The sequence below is a fragment of the Anas platyrhynchos genome, chromosome 5, assembly GCF_047663525.1.
Source record: "Anas platyrhynchos isolate ZD024472 breed Pekin duck chromosome 5, IASCAAS_PekinDuck_T2T, whole genome shotgun sequence".
In the NCBI taxonomy this organism is placed as follows: domain Eukaryota; kingdom Metazoa; phylum Chordata; class Aves; order Anseriformes; family Anatidae; genus Anas; species Anas platyrhynchos.
This window is the reverse complement of record NC_092591.1, coordinates 3,133,868-3,155,683: the sequence shown is the minus strand read 5'-3', so window position 1 is coordinate 3,155,683 and position 21,816 is coordinate 3,133,868. Positions and strand designations below refer to the sequence as shown.

General features: G+C 41.1%; 2 protein-coding genes across 7 annotated transcripts in view; both read left to right on the top strand.

Annotated features, from left to right (window-relative positions):
- The window catches only part of NIN (ninein), a 56,175-nt gene extending 51,568 nt beyond the window's left edge, over window positions 1–4,607 (top strand). For all 4 annotated transcript variants that reach the window (XM_038179886.2, XM_038179892.2, XM_027459534.3 and 1 more), the window contains one exon: window positions 716–4,607. In XM_038179886.2, the coding sequence (XP_038035814.2) occupies window positions 716–925 (210 nt within the window). In that variant the 3' untranslated portion in view covers window positions 926–4,607. The remainder of the gene's footprint in view (window positions 1–715) is intronic.
- A 1,457-nt stretch (window positions 4,608–6,064) lies between these two features.
- Window positions 6,065–21,816, top strand: part of SAV1 (salvador family WW domain containing protein 1) — an 18,608-nt gene continuing 2,856 nt past the window's right edge. For 2 of the 3 annotated variants that reach the window (XM_072038068.1, XM_072038067.1), the window contains exons 1-4: window positions 6,065–6,345; window positions 7,377–7,820; window positions 15,805–16,075; window positions 16,906–17,049. In XM_072038068.1, the coding sequence (XP_071894169.1) occupies window positions 6,252–6,345; window positions 7,377–7,820; window positions 15,805–16,075; window positions 16,906–17,049 (953 nt within the window). In that variant the 5' untranslated portion in view covers window positions 6,065–6,251. The remainder of the gene's footprint in view (window positions 6,346–7,376; window positions 7,821–15,804; window positions 16,076–16,905; window positions 17,050–21,816) is intronic. The other variant, XM_027459552.3, reaches the window with a different exon arrangement.

The window sequence follows — 21,816 nt, the reverse complement described above, 5'->3', positions numbered from 1 at the left end:
GATTTTTCCCACATCCTCTGCCCCATTACACCCTTTGCATGATGTGATTTTGGGGTTTCCATTCTTGCCCTGGTCTGCCTTCTTCAGAAGTTTCCAGGAGCGTAGGAAAAGCTGGCTTCTGAACTCTTAGGAAGGCGTGACATGATAACAGTGGGGAGAATATCTATTTTCTACTGAGGTACAGTCTTCTCTCATGTTAAGTAAGTGCTACACTGACAGGGCCTTCTGCTAAAGGGCTGTTCCCAAAAGCATGCAGACAAGCGCTAGGTGCTCTCCCTAATTTTACAGGGGGAGCTGGCAGTCCAAACCTCTGTGGAAATATCTCTGGGGGATCATGGGGTGTGTGAAGTTGATCTGTCTTTAGAGGACAAACGCTGTAAAGCAGTAATTATCTGACAGACAAGTCATTTGAAGCACTCCGATGTCTGCATGAGCTTTCAAGTTCCTCACAAAGTCTTTCTGGTTTCAAAACATTCACAGGATCCACAAGGACTTCACAAATATATAGATTTTAACAAATGAATATAGCATGAATGGGTGGGCTGTCTTCCTCTAATATGTTACATGAACACATTACCTATATTCCCAGTGCTGTTCTTGCTTTTAATTATTCTTAATTTTTCTTTTGCTTTTAATTTGCTGAGTAATTGTGTTTCATTCACAGTAATTGTGTTTCGTTCATTTGCTGAGTAATTCTGTTTCATTCACAATTCAGCTTTCCAAGAACACTAAAGCAGATGCAATGGTCAAGGATCTCTATGTTGAGAATGCACAACTGCTGAAGGCTTTGGAGATGACAGAACAGCGCCAGAAAACTGCTGAAAAGAAAAACTATTTACTAGAAGAAAAAATTGCCAACCTCAATAAAATCGTAAAGAACTTGGCATCCCCATCTTTTAGTTCAGCATCCGAGTTAAGGTCATAGCAAAGCCATTAAGTATGCCACAATCCCGTGCACTTTACTGAAATGTTAATATTTCAGCTTTTCACTATGTTGCCTTTTCTACTGGTGAATTTTAGTTAACAGATGCCTCCAAGGAGATGGCAGAGCTAAATCCCAAACCAGACACTGCCAACAGATCTTTTGTTTATTCCCACACTATTTTTCTGCTAAATTTTGCCTAAAAGTAATTTTTGCTATTTAAAAATACAGATGTTTTTCTAGGTTAACTTATTTTGATACTTTGGTTTTCATTTAAAATACAAATTCTGAATTTACTGATTTGGTTGTATCTATCTAGATTGAAGCCAATGTCTAATGCAAACTTATGGTATTGAATTAAAACTTTAAAATTCTTTTCATTTTCTAGGGTACTTCGTGGCCCAAATGTAGTAATATTGACGGGTCAGTCTTGAACACTGTCAGTGTAATTGCTATTGAAAGCAAGACTTTACTGTTGTCATCTGTATCCTGCAATCTGGTTCTAGTTTCTGTAAAGCAATATGCTCCACCTTACGCATTAGGCATCTGGATTTTTCTTCATGGCTGTTTTTCTGCAAAGCTCAGAAGAAAAAAAAAAAAGGAAAAAAAATATTAAAATATGTAAATAGACTACCGCATCCAACTAAGCATAACCGTATTTTATCAGAAGAAATTTCCCAGATGGCAAATAAAGACTACTGCTTTTTTTTTTTTTTTTTTTTAAACTGTGCTGCCAGACAACTTAAAAATTGCAGAGGCCTTAATTTTTTGTGTGTGGAAATTAGTTATGCTAAACAATGGAAGAGTCGTTAAACAGAAGTGAAGAAGTGAGTTTATATAACTTGTAAATGGAGTAAAGCAGTGGAGTATGTTTATTAAGCAGCTGGCGGAAGAATGAAGAGGGGGATTTGGGCGATTTTTTCAGTGAAATCCTGTCTTTAGGCCTCACAGACGTGAACTTTTGCCACTTAAGCAGAGTTCCGTTTGATGTGAGTGATGATGTAGAAAGGTGTGTCGTTTGTACTAAGTCCTGATACAGAATCTAAGTTTGTAATTAATTGTGAGGAAACATATTTGATGTGAATACAAAAAAACTCAGGGAATAATAGCCTATATTACTTTCCTTCGATATAATACATGTGGATATTAATGTCACTAGACGAAGATAAGCATGCATTAAGAGCAGGATACACCAAACTGGTTGAGTATTACCTTAATGCTCCCAGACCAACCTGCAGTAGTGTTGTAGCTGTGGAGGCTGAAGAGCATCCAGGTTTGTAATACCTCCTATTTGATGAGTTTGTGAGGCTAGGGAAGTGCAAGTGCAACAAGAAGTAGCCGAATAAGAGCCTGCATGCTCAAGCTTGTATATAATCCATTACTACCAAACAACAGTCTGAAGGAGAGGCTGGCTCTCCCTCCAAATGCCCTGCCTCCAGCAGTAAGTCACACTGAAGCAGCGAACATAAAACTGGTGCAAGGGGCCACGCTGGCAATACTTGAAACTGGACCTCTTTACTGCATCATCGTGGTTGCAGAGGAAGAGGGCAAGGTTCGTTGTCTCTGGGACCACTAGCAAGGTGACACTTAAACTAGTGTTTGTAATGAGCCAGATGTCTCCCAGACTCTGGGATTAGACTGCCTGCAAGCTGTTGAGTAACCTATTGAATATTATTTTCGCTTGGTACTGACTAGCATGTGGCTGTAGGGGATGCCCTCTATGTCTAAAGGGTTACCTGCCGCTTGGAGGCTTGACAGACTCAACTATACATTCTGTATACGACCTCCTCTTCTCCCCTCTCCTCCTCCATCCCTTTATGCAAGCAGTGTAGTGGAAATGGAAATCCAATAATGGAATACCTTAGAGTAACACAAAATCCTTTTAAATTATTTCACTACTCTGCTATTCTAAAAGCCCGTGATGGTTATTTGTCTGCATAATCTCAGAGATTTACATATCCCATTTTTCACAGGCTGCAAAAACAAGTCACTTTGACAAATTGCATTGGCATAAATCGGAGCTTGCTTTCAAAATCTGAAGTAGGGAGATCTTTCGTCTTTTTACATTAATCACTGGTATCAGTTATAATAAACCTGTGTGTGCGGGTACCAGGGCTGTGTGTTAGCAATATGGTAGCTGAGCTAAAATCATGCTTATGCTATGGAAATTAGCAAAGTTTTAAAATACTTCAGGAAACATAGGTGAGGTTCAGATAATCAGGACTGTACATATTATCAGCTAGTACATTTTAACGCTCCTTCGTATGGTAACCTAGATTTAGTAATAATGCTCTGTATGTGACCAAAGTCTGAACACTGACATAAGTGAGTACTTCACTTGAGCTACTGTGGAGTTAATTTCACATTACTCATTTTAAAGGCTAGACTACTTACCCAATTCATTTAATCTCCTGGAATTTACCAGTTGTTTTTTTGTTTTGTTTTGATTTTAATCAGACATTTCTAGAGCACAGTACAAGCCAAAATATGGTATTATCATCGGAATATAAGGAAAAAGAAAAGGGATCTTGACTTCTTTTCTCACCCAACCCTGTCACTCTCATTTTTTTTTCACTTAGCTTCAAAAAATTAACCTAAACACAAGAGAAAGTAGAAGGATGGAGGGAGAAGAAAATGGTAAATATTTTTTAGACAAAACTCAAATTTAACTGGAATACTTGCGTGAATTAATTCCCAAAAGTGCCTTTTGTGATTACATACACTACAGCCTTTCTGTACTGTACCGTTTTTGTTGCTAAAGGACAATTTTCAGGACAATCCCTTCCCAGGTGGAGGGAACGCAGAGAAAGGTAGCGCTGCTTGCCAGCGGGTGTAGTGTTGCTTGTTGGTTCGTTGTGTCAGCAGCTCGTTCTACAAAATTAAAGCTACTGAAAATAAGCATACAAACATGTAAGCGTTCAGCATTTGTGGTCTTTTGTGCATGAATGTGTCTCCTACGCAGCACAGGCGTTTTAAAGATACCAAAGTATTTACTGGTATTCTGACAGTCAAAGCTCACCGCATTTCTAGGCAGCGTTCCTGCAACAGGTCTCACCAATTAAGATGTTAACCACTTTATTACCAGGAGGTGTTCTGAAAGCATTCAACTCTTGCTTTGTGAATCACTGTGAAAATAAAGGCACAGAGATATTTAGGGTTGGGATTTGGGGGAGAGGCAGTGGCGGTATGTGACCGAGTTAAATTTACCCGTACTGAATTCACACAGGTGGACATGCTGTGTGTCGATTTAGGATGACACAAAGGTTCATATTCTTGAATTACCACTTTAAATACAAAGAAACAAAATTGAATTCTTTGAATTCTGATGGAAATAAAGGGTTGTAACATACATAATATTAGCCAGATTGTATGTAAGGTAGAGTAGGGGACAGTGGACCTGTCAGGAGTCAAATGCCCTAGTTTACTTTCAGCAAAAGTAAAAAAAAAAAAGTTTTACTTTCTCTCAGGTTTTCCATCGTTTACCTGTTAGGTCTCCTGTGCTGTGTCAGACGCTGTCATTGCTGCCGTGTTGTGTATAAACGAGAACAATTGTATATATTTTCTATTACGTTTTGTTCCAGTGTAATATATTGTCCTCTCGACATCATGTAAAACTGAAAGATGAACCAACTTACATGTTATTTATAATGAATGTAAAAAAAATAAAAAATAAATGACTGTACGATCCCTGTGTGTGGTGGCTTTTTATTATTATTATTATTATTTTTTTATTATTATTTTTATTTTTATTTTTATTTTTATTTTTATTTTTATTTTTATTTTTTTATTTGAACGTGATTGTAATATGCCAATAGTTTGGTACGTTCCCATGCAAGCTGTAGGTGTTTCAGGCAGTACCTACAATACTGGGATCAATGTGTATGGACCTACAGGATACCTACGAGCACACCACGGTATCAAAAAGTCGCTTTTTTTTTCCATTATGAGAGCATAAAACCGTTTAACGGGTAAAAAACTGATGGGCAGCGAGCCAGGTTTACGTCAGAGCACACCCTGTCCTCACCTCACATACAAATTCTCCCCCTTCACAGTACAAGCTATAAGTATACGTGAGTTATAACTTATTATACAAGTATAAATTATATCCTCGTCCTGTAAATTTAGTATCTTAAAGTGTTTTGTGGTGATTGAGGGAAAAGTAGGCACCGTTCCTGTCAGCGTCCCCCCCCCTTCACAGTACAAGTTGTAAGTATATAAGAGCTACAACTTATAGAAGTATAAACTACACAAATATAAGTTATATCCGCATCTTGTAAATTTAATTTTGTAGCGTGTTTTGTGGTGACTGAGGGAAGGGTGGGCACTGTTCCTGTCAGCGCCCTCCCCCATTCACAGTACAAGTTATAAGTATATAACTTATACAAGCATAACTTATACAAGTTACACAAGTGTAAATTATATGAGATATCCCTGTTTTGTAAATTTAATCTCATAACGTGTTTGTTTTGTGGTGACTGAGGGAAGGGTGGGTACCATTCCTGTCAGCGCCCCCCTCTTCACAGTACAAGTTGTATGTATATAAGAGTTATAACTTATACAAGTTATACAAGTATAAGTTATACAAGTATAAGTTATATAAGTTATATCCCCATTTTGTAAATTTGATCTCGTAACGTGTTTTGTGGTGACTGAGGGAAGGGCAGGCACCATTCCTGTCAGCGCCGCCCCCCCCCTTCACAGTACAAGTTATAAGTATATAATTTATACAAGTATAACTTATACAAGTTACACAAGTATAAATTAAATAACTTACACCCCTATCTTGTAAATTTAATCTCGTAACGTGTTTTGTGGTGACTGAGGGAGGGGCGGGCACCATTCCTGTCAGCGCCCCCCCACCTTCACAGTACAAGTTATACGTATATAACTTATACAAGCATAACTTATAGAAGTATAAATTACACAAATATAAGTTAAATAACTTATTTCCCCTCTTGTAAATTCAATCTTGTAACGCGTTTTGTGGTGACTGAGGGAAGGGCGCCCACCATTCCCGTCACACACTACGCATGCGCCCTCCCGGCCGCGCGGTGGCGCTGTGCCCCCCCCCGCGGCCATTCCCTCAGGGCGGGGCCGGGCGCCCCACAACCCCCCTCGCGTGCGCGCGCGCGCTGTAGGCGTGTTGAGGGGGGGGGTGGGCGCGGCCGGGGGCGCGCTCGGCGGGGGCGCGCGCGGTCGGGCACGCGCTTCCCCCCCCTCCCCTCCCCTCCCGCGCCTCAGGCCCTCAACGGGCGGCCCCTGAGGGAGCGCGGCCGGGGGCTGAGGGGGCGGCGGGGCCGGGGCCGGGTATGCGGGGCCGGTCAGGGGGATGCTGTCGCGGAAGAAGACCCGCACGGAGCTCTCGAAGCCCGGCGAGGTGCAGGGCAAGTACGTGAAGAAGGAGACGAGCCCGCTGCTCCGCAGTGAGTGTCAAGGGGCCCGGGGGGAGGGAGGGGGGAGCGGTTTTGTGAGGTTTTTGTGGAAAATTAGCAAGCAGGAGTTTGAGGTGCTCGCTGTGGGTGTTTGGAGGGAAAAGGAGTGGAATTGTGAGGTGTTGTAGTGGCTGGGTTAGCTGAGGGACCACCAACACCCAGCTCCCAGCCTGGTCACATCGGCCTGGCGCTTAATTAATACACATTAAGGCCTTTAAATCAACCTGTGGGTGTATCTGGCGGCCTGAGGCCTCTCACCCATCTGCTGCTTGCCGTGATGTAACCGTGGGGTGCCTGTCATAAACTGCCTGATTACCCCTCCTGGGAGGCACTGAATTCGTGGGGCCGGTCGTTAAATCATAACTTCACAAGGGCTTTGTTAATAGGCTTAATGACAGGCACGGCTTCCCTCTAAATTGGAGGTGCTTGCAGTTAGCTCACCTGGAAGGGCAGGACAGCAGATATTGAAGCCATGCTGAAGGCAGTGGGAGCGGGGCGAGGCTTTGTCTGTGGGGCTGCGTGAGGGGGTGTCAGCGCTCACGTGCCAAGCTCCTTTATCTGAAGGAGAAAGCGAAATTTTCTAATGGCTTGACGATTTACACGCACAAAAAGGCAGTGTTTTGCTGCCCAAACTTCATATTTAAGGGAGAAAGGACAAATTCCGTGCGTGGTTCAGCTGTAGGCAGGGTACGTGGATGCTCTGGGCCATGCGGGGAGGAGAACGATGAAGCCTGGCTGGCGTAAGCCACAGACAGGGGGTGGGAGGTGCCGTGTGTTGGTTTTTGTAGCTGCGATTATGCTGCCAAAACTGTGCTTTTTTTGTTGCAGGCAGAGGGTGTGTGGCTTTTGTTGTGGCAGCACACGCTGCAGCATTACCGTTATACTCACATGTCCATTAGAGCTGCTTTAAAGGGATCCTGGCATTCGAATTTCCCCGTTTCCATGGTGTAAATCTAGCAGTGTAGCCAGCCAAATACATTAAGTGCACACGCAGTTCTTATTTCTCTTTTATTCTATAACAGATCTGATGCCTTCATTTATCCGCCACGGTCCAACCATTCCAAGACGAACTGATATCTGTCCTCCTGACTCCACGCCTGCGTATGCTGCTGGGGGAGATGGAATTGTTTCCAGGAACCAGAGCTTCCTTCGAACTCCAGTGCAGAGGCCACCTCATGAAATAATGAGACGGGAAAGCAACAGACTGTCTGCACCCTCCTATCTTGCTAGAAGTTTAGCTGATGTCCCTAGAGAATATGGCTCTTCCTCCCAGTCCTTTTTAACAGAAGCTAATTCTGTTATGGAAAATGGAGACGCCGGTGCCCGTTGCTACTATTACGATCACTTTTATGATGCCCAAAGGAGACGGCAGTTAAATGACCGCTTGCATGAGGACTACAGGTATTACGAACACAACAGTGATCTTTTCCAGAGGATGTCCCAGAATCATGGGAGGCACACTTCAGGTAAGTGTGGATTATTTCTTGTTTTTTAAATGTTATTGAAAGCCTTTTGGTGTGACAGTCTATCTGTGGTCATGTTTCTGAGTTACGCTTGCAGGACAGAGCTTCCTTTCAGTGACATTTCCATGATCTGAGTATGTGTTGACACTTCTTAGTATTAACAGTTCAATTGCATGTAGACAGTGATTGATTTATGGAATAAATAAGGTAAGTTTGAGCAAATTTACCTTAATCCCAAACCTATGTGCAGTTTTTTTCTCCATGTTGAGTCAGTTGCTAGTGAGCCTGCAGTTTTACTCGTTAGGGGACAGCTGCTGTTTTCATGGTGTATGGAATAACCAACAGCTCTAAACTATAACATTGCTTTTTTGTTGTTGTTACTATTATAAATATTTATTTTTTAATTTTATAATGAAAAAATGTTGTTTATTTGATGTCAGATAAAGAGAAGAATGACTGTTATGCGTAATTAGCAAATTGGCATGTAGTTAGTGCTCAAATTGACTTCTTAGTCCTTGACTTGTTTTTAGCTTCTAATATTGCTTGAGGGGGAAACAGGCATACTTAAAAACTCAGTGGAACCTGTCTTTGTTTTCTAATGGAACAAGGCAGTAAGAAAGAAAGAATCCATTAAATACTTCTTTCTGAAGTATTTGATTGCCTGTGATGACACTGAAGAAGAATTCTTACTGTCATGAATGTATAGTTGAAATTAAAAAATCTAGCATTTCAATGTTACCTGTGGAAAGGTGACCTTAAAAGTAGTAAATCTGGTGGTATCGGAGCCCTGTGTATGCTGCTGACACTACGTTCAAGGAGGAGTTTGAAAGAAACATTTCAGACCTGTAAATAATGCGCTGCTAGCTCATTCCTTGTAATCTGTAAACAAAATAGTAAATCTCCTGTCTAGAAGAACAAATTTGCAACTAAAAATGTCATCGTTTATGGCTGCTGACAGAGCGCATGGAGTTACAAGCTGACAGTGCTTTGGTGTTTGTGATGTGTGGGCTTTTTTTTTTGTTTTGTTTTACTACAGGAACATTTCAGTGAAAAATGGCAGAAAAGTAACGTTAGCTTTACTGCTGCCAGCCAGTAAATCTTGAAATCTTAATGTTTAAGGCTGGCTACTCCATCCTTGTTAATGTTGTTAGATTTATGTATTAAGCCAGCATTTATAGAGATTGTGCATGGAAGCTCTCCATCTCTGTCAGCTGTTCTTCAGCCAGCAGTCATTAAACATTTACCTGGCCCAGATAACAAGCACCTGTTTGCATCTGCTGTGGGCCTGGAGGCAGGAGGGGAGGACTTCATAAACCAGTCCACCAATGTGACCTTTAAAACAAGAATACTAATGCTGAGAGTCTTCCAAAATATTGCTGCATTGTAGAACTGGATCGGTGTTTAAGTGGAAAGGGAGCTCCACCTGTTAGTCTGAAGGTGAAGTTAATCTAGCAAATTTTAGAACAAGCTGAAAGTAGAGCTTCACAGCCAGATTTTTCTTGATTGTAGCAACACATTTCTTTCTCATAAGGCTTTTCTGTCCTGTTTTCATGCCTTCTTAGCCATTGGAAAACATAAAGGACATGCTGGTATTTGCTTGGTCTTTGTCCTTTCCTCAGATGTTGTAACAGTTTGAACAGATTTCACACTTTTGGTAAGGGGTGGGTATTCAGTCACGTGTTTGTAGGAAGAAATCAAAAAGGTGAATGTCTTGTCTGACAGTGTGAGCCCTTTTCCTTTGTTTGTTGTTGTGTTTTTTTTTTCCTTTCATCTCAACCTGGAATATGAACTCTTAAATTCCACCTTGAGGTTTCATTGCAGTAAGAGCATTGACCTGTGTCCTCAACTTCCCTGTGTCTTCTCAAGAGTTGCTGTTACTTGTTTCAGTAGAAGAATTGTGTGTCCAAAAACAAGAAAACCCTATGTCATCTTGTTTCTTTTGCCTCACTTTTAAGCTTGTTTTTATTCGAACCATCCATTGTCATCAAGCCTTAAGTGTTTCTCTTAAGCAACACTAATCATTGTAATTTCGAATTCCTCTTCTCCTGCATCTCCACAAAATACCGAGTCAGGCCTTTTACTTTCATTGTCTTTGTCTGAGTTCTCACACATTTTTTAGTGTTGTTTCTAAGTGTTTCACCTAGCTGAAACTGTTCCTCAGCAGGATCACTGATGACTGCAGCTTATAAACTTGCCTAATAACACAGGTACAAAGCATGATGCACACCCCTTCATTAGCTGTGGTCTGTAAATGCTGCCTCTTGCCTCCTCTCCCAGAAAGTGCTCTCAGTTGTGTTCTGGTTTGGGTTCATTGATGAAGAGGTGTTGCCTGATGAGCACAAGGTGTAATCACCAGTGGTGAGTGATGTTTCATTTAGTGGGGGTTACAGCTGAGATGGCCCTTGAGAAGCAGTGTCTGGATACCAAATGTGCATGTGAATGCCAGCTTTGGGTCAGAAGAAGAATTCCACTCTATAATTTGGTGATAACTTGAAATGTGTTCTTATTGACATCCTCCAACCCGAAGTGGTTGGCAAAGCCTTTATCCAAGTCTCACGATTTTTCAGAAGCTGATGGTGACAGTGTTGCCTTTCATAGGCGTTTCTCCTTGAAGTCATGTTTTCTCTCTCTGCATGATTCAATTCTCCATATCTTCATTTTCTCATTCGATTTATTTTTAATTAACAAACTAGTGCTAGTTGTTTTCCTGAGAAATGTTTTCAGTTATTTCCTATTTTTGTATGTTTAGCTACTTCTGTGCAATTTCTTATTTTTTTATTTAATTTTTTTTCCAAGTGTCCATTTCAAACTTAATTCTAAGAGACTTTACCTGTCTTTCCTCGACATCTCTTTCCTCTCTTCTAGGTTAAAGGTTTTGGGAGGTCTGTGGTTGAAGTTATACCTACAGTATAGATTGGAACTAACTTGTAACCAAGACCTCAGAGTTATTTGTACCTGTTTGAGCGGTAAGCTGAATAATTCTTGTGTATATGCAAATTGCTGAGATTTAAAAAAGGGATTTTGTGGTGTAGTATTGTAAGTAGTTGCCTGTGATGTCAGAGGAGAAAAATTATTTCTCCCTCTGAAGGGAGAGTCTGGTGAGCTTTAGTTGAAAGGAGGTTCACCTCGTGTTAAATTTTGCCCCTTTGGAATTGCAAACTTATTCATATTGAATGTGAGAGCAAAATCAAGAAATACAAGTTATTTAAAGGACTCTCTTTAGAGCTAAAGTAGCAGGGCTTTTCTTTTCAAGTGTGTACACTTCACCTTTTTTTTTTTTTAACATGGCAATTCCTGACCTTTTCTTCTTTGTGCTGATTCTGCGGTAATTTCAGTGTAGAATTTTTGGAAGCTCTCAAAATACTTCCTGTCGTGTCCCCTTTATTAATTTATGTCTGGAATGTCCCATGCCCTCTGACAATCGAGGTACTTGTGCTCAGGAAGTACCTTCAGGAGCTCTGGCATGCATTAGGAAGGCCCAGAACTTTTCTATTTCATTGTTACTCACTCCCTTAAAGTTAAACATTTCTCTCTCTCTGCCTCTTATCCTGGTTTGAAGAGGGAAAGGGAGAGGATTTGGGCATCATTACGGAAGGGGGAAAAAAAGCTCTCAAAACGGTTGACCTAAGTAAAGACAAATATGAAGGCCTTGCATTTGGCTAGATTTGTTCTCTGATACTATGAATTTTGGTTGAAGTTAGCTGTGGGAGTTTATAGCTTCTAAAACTCTGCCTATGTTAGCTGTGTCTCAAATAAAATGAGACTTTCTCCAGAGTCTTTGCCGTTTTCCCATTATGCTGGGCTGCTCTGGTGGTAGGACTTTTCTCCTGTGCTTTCTACTACCATTGTTGGTGAACTGAAGAACTGCTTGACTTTATTATGCAGAATGTTTCTCTGTTAAAGCTCCTGTATTGCCCTATGAAAGTATTTCTTCCCATCACTCATGGTTTGCATTGTTCCATATTAATGGAGTAAAACCCAACCAGACATCCACCATTGTAGAACATCCTACAGAGTTGTCCCATTTGCGACATCGTTAGCCTAAGGTGGATTTTGAAGGGAATAGCTTGGGGTGCACTAGAATATGGTGCTCAAAATTAAGCTTCATTCCTGAAGATGTTGAGAAAGACACTGAATAAAGGGCCTGGCCTCACTTAAAACTGATTTTTTTTTAATCTTAGTTCTCATAATTAAAGTGATTGCTGCTCCTTGGCACCTTCTTTTTTCAAAATGCTAAGAATATACATGGTGATGCTCCTAAGCAAGCAAACTTGAACATGATTTTCTTTTGCTTTAGAACAGCAAATAATACTCTAGGCTACTTTGCAATTCACTCAAGACCTTAAATTGAAGATACTGTGTTTTACAAGCATTAGGAGATGGAATTAACAAATGAGACTAGGCAGGTTCCAAAGATACAAGCTGAAAAGGATTTACGGTTGCATAAATTTAAATTAATTGGAGACTCTGCTTGAAATTTAATGGTGCTGCTGAGAGTGTTTAATGATGAGCACTGTTATTTAAAAAGAGTGAAGGAGGTTTTTAACATTAGGAAAAAGCAGATAACTTACATAATGCCGTTCCTCCAAGCTTCTCCAAGCAGGAAGAATTGGAATTTCTGCCTGCTCATGGGTACAAAAGCGTGTGTGTAACAAAACCCTGAGTAGTTACGGTGAAGTGGAGCTAATTTCTTCCATCAAGAGAAAAGTCACAGGTTTTAAACTAGATGTTTTGACAAAAATGGTTCAAGCTGTGAATTTGTGTGTTGTTTTTTTTTTTCCTGTAGGTAATTTTATGTTACTAAAATATAGTACAGGTCCATAGTGCATGGAATAGCCTTGGTAGTAAACACCTATGTGAAGCTTTGTGCTGCTGTGAAAATGTTTTAGGGCTAAGACCTCACCTGAAATTAAAACCCAGAAGAATATCCCACTTGGGCAGTATTACACAGGAAAGCAATGTTCACAGTAGATGACTTCAGGCTTTCTTGTAGTTTGATTCCTTGGAAAATGCTTTGGAAAAGATGATGTATGAAGTTATTCTTTGACGTGTGGTCCTGTCTTACTGTTCCTTACAGGTGTATAGATCTGAAAATAGATGCTCATCTCCTCTCATTTGAATTGTAGCAGGAACTACTCCTCATACACACATGCTCATTCTGCCTTGAAGGGAGCATCTGCTGAGTTTTATAAGGAAAACAGGATACAATTTATTTTGTTCTCTAGTAACTCTAATTATATAAACAAATGGCTAAATTATACTAATTGCCATAATGGCTTGATGGTCATAAGACACAGAATATTACCTGACATCTGAAATCTTCCAGTCTGCAGGATGTTGCAGTGTGATGCCTGGTTTTAAGGAGAGGTAATGCCCACTGAGCCTGTATGCGGGGTAAACCAGGAGCTGGAATTTAGTGAAGGGACAAAAGCAGAACTGCCTGTGTTGCTTTTCCACAGGGTGTGTAGCACTGCTTTTCAGCGTGCTTTCTAGGTAATTTTTGTAGTCAGAATCTGATTTTTGTCTTTACCCAAGTGCATCTCCCAGTCTTCTCTGACTCTGGGTGAAGAAATGCAGGCTTTGTGTCAAGAGAGCTTCTGGTGCAGGGGATGGCTCAGTGTTCATCATCCTGGCTTGTGCAACTCTTAATACCAACTTGAGATGTTAAAAAGCATTAACCTTTACTCCCAGTAAATAACTGTATTGGTATTTTTCTGCTGCAATCGTGCTAGAATTTAAGTGGGAGGAACTAGTTTTAAAAAAAAAAGTGCTGGTTTTAACAGTGAGCAGAAAAGTGTGTTTATACCTTTATACCTTGATGAAAGTTCTTTCCCCCGTCAGCTTTGTGTGTTCGATCTTGTGGTGGTGGTTTAATGTTTGCTGTTCATGCAGAATTCCAACACAGCAGCTCACTTGATTGGGGAAAATACTGAATTTGTTTACCCAAAGTGCAGTATTTCCAAGAAGCCGAAGCGCTTGTATTTTGTCACTGGAATGAAAACAAAAACAGTGGCATAACTGTAGCTAGGGCCTGAAATAGTCTCCCTGGCCCCAGTACTGCTAAAGGTCAGGAAGCGTCTAGGATGTTTCTCCTCACTGGAAGTAAAGGTCTGGCTTGCTTAATCCTAATGAGAGGTGGAGCTGTCACGTGAAGGCCACTATTAACTTTTCTTCCTAAAGCTAACGAGTAGGTGAGTGCCCCAGCAAGCAGAGATGCTTGAAGGCCAATAATTCAGAACACGGCAAGATTGGACTGTGACACAGTCAGTAAACAAGCTATGAAATTGCCTGGGAAATACAACAGCTTTGGTGCTGCTGAAGTGTTGTCTCTCTCAGTTAAAGCCCAGACCTGAAATTTCATCTTAGTAATATGATTTCGATGGGAGAGGCTCTGCCTTTTCTTCTCTCAAAAATAAGAACACAAAAAGAGAAGGAAAGGGGTGTATTCATTTGATCATTGAACAAGGTGGGTGTGACGGAGTCGGTTTCTGACAAGGTGGGAAAAGAAAAGTCACTTCCATACTGCTCCTCCTGCTTGTAGGGAAATAGTGATACACAAACTCTGAGTACTGTGATCGAATAGAGGTGTTTGAGAAGATAATTAGAATTTCTTTAAAGCCACAGACTGTGTAACTATAGAGTTACAGGTAGTGGAAGGTAATTACTTTAAAATAGAGGTGAGTTTGAGCCAGCACAGTCAGTAGGCTTCTGAAAGATGAGACACCTGTGAAAATCTTGTTTGTCATTTCATTGTTTTTTATTAACTTCCTGTATTTTTTCTTCGGGTTTTTAATCAGCTGCCTACCTAAGTATCCCCAGTATATAGAGGGAAGGAAAAGAGGAAATGGAATGATTTTAAAATAATCATTAGCAGTCTCTTTAACTGGTTATTTATAAATCATAAACCTGCTGTGTTTGTGGGGCAGAGGTAGGGAATAAATCAGGTATTACTTTGGGTCAGTTCTCCCAACCCAAAATACGCTTGACCTAGGTCATTTTACTTCTCTTTTGCTGGAGAAAGTCTTCTCCTACTGCAGCCTGCTTCACTGAGAGAGCTGGAAATTACCATTTTGCATGGGCCTTGTTAGCATTATGAAGTGCAGGTGCTCAGTACTAAAGAAGAACCAGCTGAGCAGACTGCTGGAGCAGGAAATGTCCCTCCAAGATCCGTGGAAGGAAGGGAGGAAGAAACAAGGAGATTTTGTGACTTTCTCTCAAAAAAAGACTTCTAAATCTTGGCAAAGCAGGCATGGCAACACAAACTTCAGTGTGTGCAGAACTGTTCAGCAAAGGGCTTTTGCAGGATCCTGGGTGGATCTGGCCTCTCTGTTTTCTGTAGTTACTGCTGGTGGTTTTTGGCTGATTGCACACGCATCACTAATACCTGTCAGCGCAGTGCTAACCTTTTCCCTCTGCTTGGTTTTCCTCTTCAAGCTACTGATTTTGAAGGGTTAAGGCTTTGTTGGTATCCCGTGACTGTTCCAGTTAAGTTGTTTTTGACCAGACTAGGGAAAAAAAGCTGTTTTTTTTTTTTTTTTTCTTGTAGATAAATAGTTCTGATGCATCCATAATAGTGTATAAACAGAAACTCATTTAGGTGAAGCTTTAACACTTGTAATCTTATGTTGGCTCTCTACTCAGCAAATTGAGCCAATAACAAGAGTTTTATCCCTGCTGAGTACGCTAAAATACATCTCTTAATTGAAAAAGCAAGGAGGCTTTCACTGTCTGAACGAAGCTGGCCAGTGACCCTGGAGTAGGAGGAGAGCAAAAACACGTGAGACTTAAAAGGGGAATAGCTATTTTGACTTCATCAGGATGTTTTTGTTTTTTTTTTTTACTAGTGTACGAGTGCACATGCTGTAAATCTTATGGTATCATTCAAAGTTCAGTTGCATCATGCAGGGGGGAAAAAGTTGACTTTGTACATAACGTTGGTTTGGGTTATTACCTGTTTGGCTAAACGCTGTTTTCCCTTTCTTGTTAGGCATCGGGAGAGTTGCTGCTACATCTCTAGGAAACTTAACAAATCATAGCTCTGAAGACTTGCCTCTTCCTCCTGGCTGGTCAGTGGACTGGACTATTCGAGGAAGGAAATACTATATAGATCATAACACTAATACAACTCACTGGAGCCACCCACTCGAGCGCGAGGGACTGCCCCCGGGATGGGAGAGAGTCGAGTCAGCAGAATTTGGAGTGTATTACGTGGATCACATCAATAAAAGAGCTCAGTACAAACATCCTTGTGCTCCCAGGTATGACATCAGTCTTGTCTGTTACGATTGTTCTTTTCCTAACCCAGCTGAGAAAGTGGGACTGTTTTTGCCTCACATACAATATGCCAAAACCATCTTATTTTTAGAAGTAAGCTTTACTGGTTCTTGATGAAGATTTTTAGAAGTCGTTATAATTGTTAGTGTCTTTTTTTCCTCATCTGTTACTATCTTAAGTTTAGAAACAGGATATTGAGCCTAACTCACTAAAACAAAGCAACCATTCTCCTCAACTGTTGGTAAAACAGCAAAGTTGCTGAGAACAGAACTGAGTTGTTGGTTGAAACGAAACTTGATCAGATGTTCCTGGAGGTTCTCTGGAAAGTGGCACCTATAATCTGAACTATGAATTGTCTTCTTTAGAATGAATTTAGGTATTTTAGTTACGTAAAATTCAAAGGTAAAATAAAATTAGCATGTACCAGATCTACCAGTTACTTTCTGCTATCCAATCTTTTTTTACTGTTTCCCAGGAAGAGAGAGCTTTTTTTAACGTGTGACACACAAAAGCAAACATAAGAGGATGTCATTTGTTATAAACAGAGTAACGTATCAGCTGATGCCTGAATACACTAGCTCTAAAATATGAAATGGTGTGTTATTTGGTTGAGTTTCCCTTTTCACTCGTTCCAAACCAGACAACACTTCCTTTCAGCTGTAGTGTCCAGGTAGCGGGCACTAGGTCAGTAGGTCCTGAGCGAGTTGTGCAGCGTGCTAACAGATTGCAGATTGTATTAATCTGTCCATTGGTGTTAATAATTAAATGATGCCTGCTTGGAGCTCACTGATTGTCTCTGCCTTCCTTCATACAGCGTTCCCCGTTACGACCAGCCTCCCCCAGTGACCTACCAGCCCCAGCAGGCGGAGCGGAGCCAGCCTCTCCTTGTCCCTGCGAATCCCTACCACACCGCCGAGATTCCGGACTGGCTGCAGGTCTACGCCAGGGCTCCTGTGAAGTGAGCTTGTTTCTTTATTCTTTTCACACCAAATTACTCACGTGTAGTTTAGAAGGAAAGCAAACGAGTTCTGATGGCTGAAAGAACTTTAGCTGGTGTCTGTTTCTGAATTGTGTAAGAACTGATGCTGACAGCGCATGAGGAAGTTGTACTGGATGTTTTCATACATTATCATTAGGGTTGGAAAAGCCCTCCGAGATCATCTGATCCAACCATCCCCCTACCACCAATGTCACTCACTAAACCACGTCCCTAAGTGCCACGTCCAACCTTTCCTTGAACACCCCCAGGGATGTTATCAGAAATATGGTTTAAACAAAATTAGGTGCTTTAATGTTCCCAGCCTGTAATTGCACGGGTGAAGTTTTAGCAGATGTGCAAATGCAAAATAAGTATATTTTGGTTTTATTCCACATTTTTATATATTAAAAAAAGCCACACTGAATTCAGTGAACCACCATTGCATTTTACAAGCTGAGGATCTAGCCTAAACATTTAAACTTCTAATTTGCTGTTGCTGCTCGCAATCAGCCATCCAACAATTAGTATCAAAAGATGCTTTTTAAACCATATACAGATATAATCTCACCCTATAATATATATTATGTTATTAATGTATAATGATGTAATTATTGTTATAATGAATATTATTTAAATAACACAATGTATATATGTGGTTTAAATTATGGTTTAAACCATTATTATATGTATGATTTTTATATCTCCCCAAAATAGAGCCAAAATCTGCACATTAAAGGGATTTGGCCCTTTCCTCTTCCAGTTGAAAATCGTGTGTAATAAGTATGACCATAAGTATGAATCGTGTGTAATAAGTTATTTGTGTCATCTTACTAGAAGATTTGGAGACTCTTTCATCACATTAGCTTGCTTTGCACTAGGCATCACTTAAAATCATCACAGTACTTCTTGCAGATCCCATGGCTTGCAGAATGTTATGTTGGAGAACTGGTAGGATGTGATTTACTGTCAGTGTATTTGTGAGAATGGCTTATAAAAAATATTTTTTTTCTCAGGGTGTTAACTTCCCAATGCGTGTGTTATTCCTTTTTTTTTTAAAAAAAAAAAAGAGAAGAAGTGACTGTGAAGGAGAACTTGTAGTTTGAATTCAGACTGAAATCTGTTTCCAATCAAAAGCTTTAATTACTGCTTAAGTGGTGATAAAAAGTCAGTTTTTGAAGAAACATCCCTCTAGGAACAGGGAATTGCCTCCAAGAGCAGATATAAGTCAACATAATGAAACATTTTCTGATGGGTTCAGCTCTGCAAAAGACTAAATAGAAAAGCAATGAAAAAAATCCAGATAATATTTCAGTAATTATGAAACCATGTATGTTTTCGTAAGGGAAATATGGAGAAACTGATTTTTACAGCAGTGAGCAGGTCAGTCTATAGTTGCAAATTCACAAGCAGCATATGATTAGTGACTTCCAGCTGAAATATTTTTGTTGCTGCTTCTGAACTATAATTTGGAAGTGTTTAATTACTGCTTGTGGCTACTGGGCTTGCCTAAAATCCAGCAGTATATTATACACCAAGGACATACTAAGTTCCTGTAACCTATGAGAGGACTTATTTCCTAGAAACACTTTCAGGTTTTGGCTGCGACTGCATTTCTTTATTTAGGTCTTTGGCACATTTAGACAACGCAGTTTGAAATATTTCAGTCTGTGTTGTGTAAATTCCTGCTGGTACTTCTCTTGAAACTTGAGGATAAGCAATATAAGGTTCTCAGAAATGTCTTTAATAGGCTGAGACATTTTGAAATGTTTAATTCATTCCGTGTTTGAGAATTGGCATTGTTCGGAGGAACCAAAAATCGTGTAGTTGCCCATATCCTTTTAACTTTTCTTCTGTTAAAGTGGTTCTGGTAGTCATATGAATGTTCACGGAACTCTCAAACAATTCTATGAAGAAGCAGATCCTGGTTTATGCACTTTTATACTGGAAAAGTGGGGAAGAGAGGTAGAAACTGCAACTGGCTTGGTGTCACCTCAGCGTGAGGGCTTCTTATAGACCATCTGACAAATATTTTTAGTTACTGAAATCAAGATCACTTACACATTACAAAGGTAATTGTGATAACAAACCTCTGTTGTGAAAACAGCTGGTTTAAAGCTTGAGGGGAAAATTTGGTGATGCTTGTAAATTCTTAAACAGCACTTCCTAAAAGTTGAGTGTGAGAACTGCATGCATTTCTTACCGCGTTATGGCACAAAAATGAAAGCTGACAGAACACTTTCATAGTGTTAGTAGGGGAGTATCTTTTGGGATCTGCTATTTGAAATTTCCCTATAAAATTTGTTGATTGATAGTGCTGTTTTCCACTGAGATCACTGTGGTATATTTTGTTAGGGATGCCTGGTGCTGTAGCTTGATTAGCTGACTCAAGGCCGGTTGTGGAGGGAAAACGAAGTAGATACTATAGCAAAAATAGGTAACAGCTTTTACTTTGACAGGTTTTTCTAAAAATTCTAAGAATTCTGACCACCGGAAAGATCTAACGGAGAGTTGTGGCAGGTGTTAACCATAATGTTTTCCTATTAGTGAAAAACAGTCATTCTGTTAAGAACAAAAAGAAGATATTTGGCTCACAGCAAAGAGGCTTTGAGGTCTAATAATAACTTGAGGCATAATGATTCCCAATCCCAAGGTACTGGTGACACCTTGAAGCACCCTTTCCCTCTCTGTCCCAGGATCTGTCCAGGGCTTTTTTTGAAAGCATAAGCGCAGTTACCAGAATGTTCACAGTGAAATCAAGATACCTGGCATGCATTTAAGCCCTTGCCAGTCTCAAAACATGAATAAATGTTCAATTTTAAAGTCCTGAAGACCAGTTGGGGTAGGCGCTCTAACAGCGTGCCACAGTGTGTGTGGGGGACTTTGGGGGCAAGGATCAGAACCCAGGTCTTTCTCCTTGCAGCTGTAACCAAGAGGCTGTAAATATTTTGGGCAGCTCACCATCTGCTGTGTTGAAAGTGAATGTTGTATTGAATTCTTGTTGTCTGCTGGGAATAGCCCTGGGGACGGAGCATTCTGACTGGTGAGCCCTCCTCTCCTTGCCCAGGAGGAAAGGCTCGGTGCTCGGCAGGATTCCTTTGCCAACATGCTCTTGGTTTCTGGCTCTGTGACTAGCTGCCCCTCTACGAAATGCCCGTGGTGTCTAGGTCAGGTGCTCTGGGCCCTGTTCCACGAGGCATCTCTGTGGTGAGTGTTCCTAGCTCACTTTTTGGGTAGGAATGAGTCCATGCCTGTTAAGGTGCTGCTAGTGCCTTGATCTTTAGTTAGACCTCCTCCGTTCAGTACTTCTCTCAGCAGCCAAAGTGAAGCTGCCACGGAGAAGCAGCCCCGATGTGCCAGTTGTATCACAGACCACCAGCAACGAGTTTCAAAGGGCTAAAGAACAACCACGGTTTTGGCACTCTGTGATGCTTTAAAATCAAGGGAGGGAGCTGTTCTTAGCTGCAGGTCCCAGGAGATGTTCAAATGCGTTCTTGCACGTGGTGTAGCTTGTTCTTTCCTGCTTGTGCCACCACCTGAGTAAGAAACAGCTCTGGGGGCACTCATTGCCTCCCCATCCCTTGTGTGCCGTGAGAAATGTCTGCTCCTGGAGCCAGGCAGTGTCCCCGTGGCCACCAGCTGGGGCTCTCCTGGCCAGACTTCACCAGTCATCACCTTGAGGTGGTTGGAGACATCAAAGGGAACAGCCCGTTTATTTTAGGCTTCGGTATCTGCCTGGCTCTCTGAAGCCCTTGTGCCACTTTCTTTACGCATATAAGGGGTGCCCGCACTGCAGCCTGGTAACAGCCACTCCTCAGACACGCTGACTTGAGGCAGGTCCCAGCCAGAGACCTGCAGTCCCCTCTCTGCAGCATTACCGCGATTTTGTTGAAAAACTTTGTTAGAAATGCTGGTTTTCTACTGGGACCTTGGAAACCCTTTTCCACCGCTGGCACAAAAAGCAACACATTTTTTTTAAAAAAAAAAGCTTGTTTTCTTGACGGGGTAGATAATTGGATTTTGGAGGCAACCCAACTTCCATATAATTTGATCTGGTGGCAGCTAAAAAGTGACTGATGGAAATGTAGAGCGTACAGGCAACGTGCTCAGTGAGTCTCAGCACAGCCGTGTTTCCACGCACAGCCTCTGTTCTGATAGCTTCTTGCGTTAGAAGAGCCACAGAATAACCCGAGTTGGAAGAGACCCACAAGGATCATCAAGCCCAACACTTGGGTCCATGCAGGACCACCCAAAAATCCACCCATAAGGGGTCGGATAGCTCCTGTGCTTTATATATTGAGGGAAATTGATATTATAGACACTAAATTTGGGAAAATAAGCTTTGAGGAATTTTTATGGCATGAAAGTGAGTTGCTGACTAACGCGTGATTGAACAACCCTCTGCATTATGAATGTCCCTAAACCAGCATCTTGCTCTGTGCAGCTGCAGTGCCAGTTTGGATGGTGGAAAATTACTGGAGAATGGCCGTGATTACTCACACGGGTGGGTTGGCAGTCGGGACACAAAACGCAGCCCTCAGGAAACTTCAGCAGCTCTGCTAGCGAAACGAGGGAGGCTCGAGGAGGCTCCTGTTGCATGGAGCTCATAGCTACTTAGTGGCAGCAGCTTTGACAGCCAGATGGTGATCGTAAGGAGATGTTTGTAGGCTTCAGTAGTTGGGAAAAGTGCTAGGAGTACGAACAGCACTCCGAAATCGCTCCATATTAAAAAAAATAAGAATTAAAAAA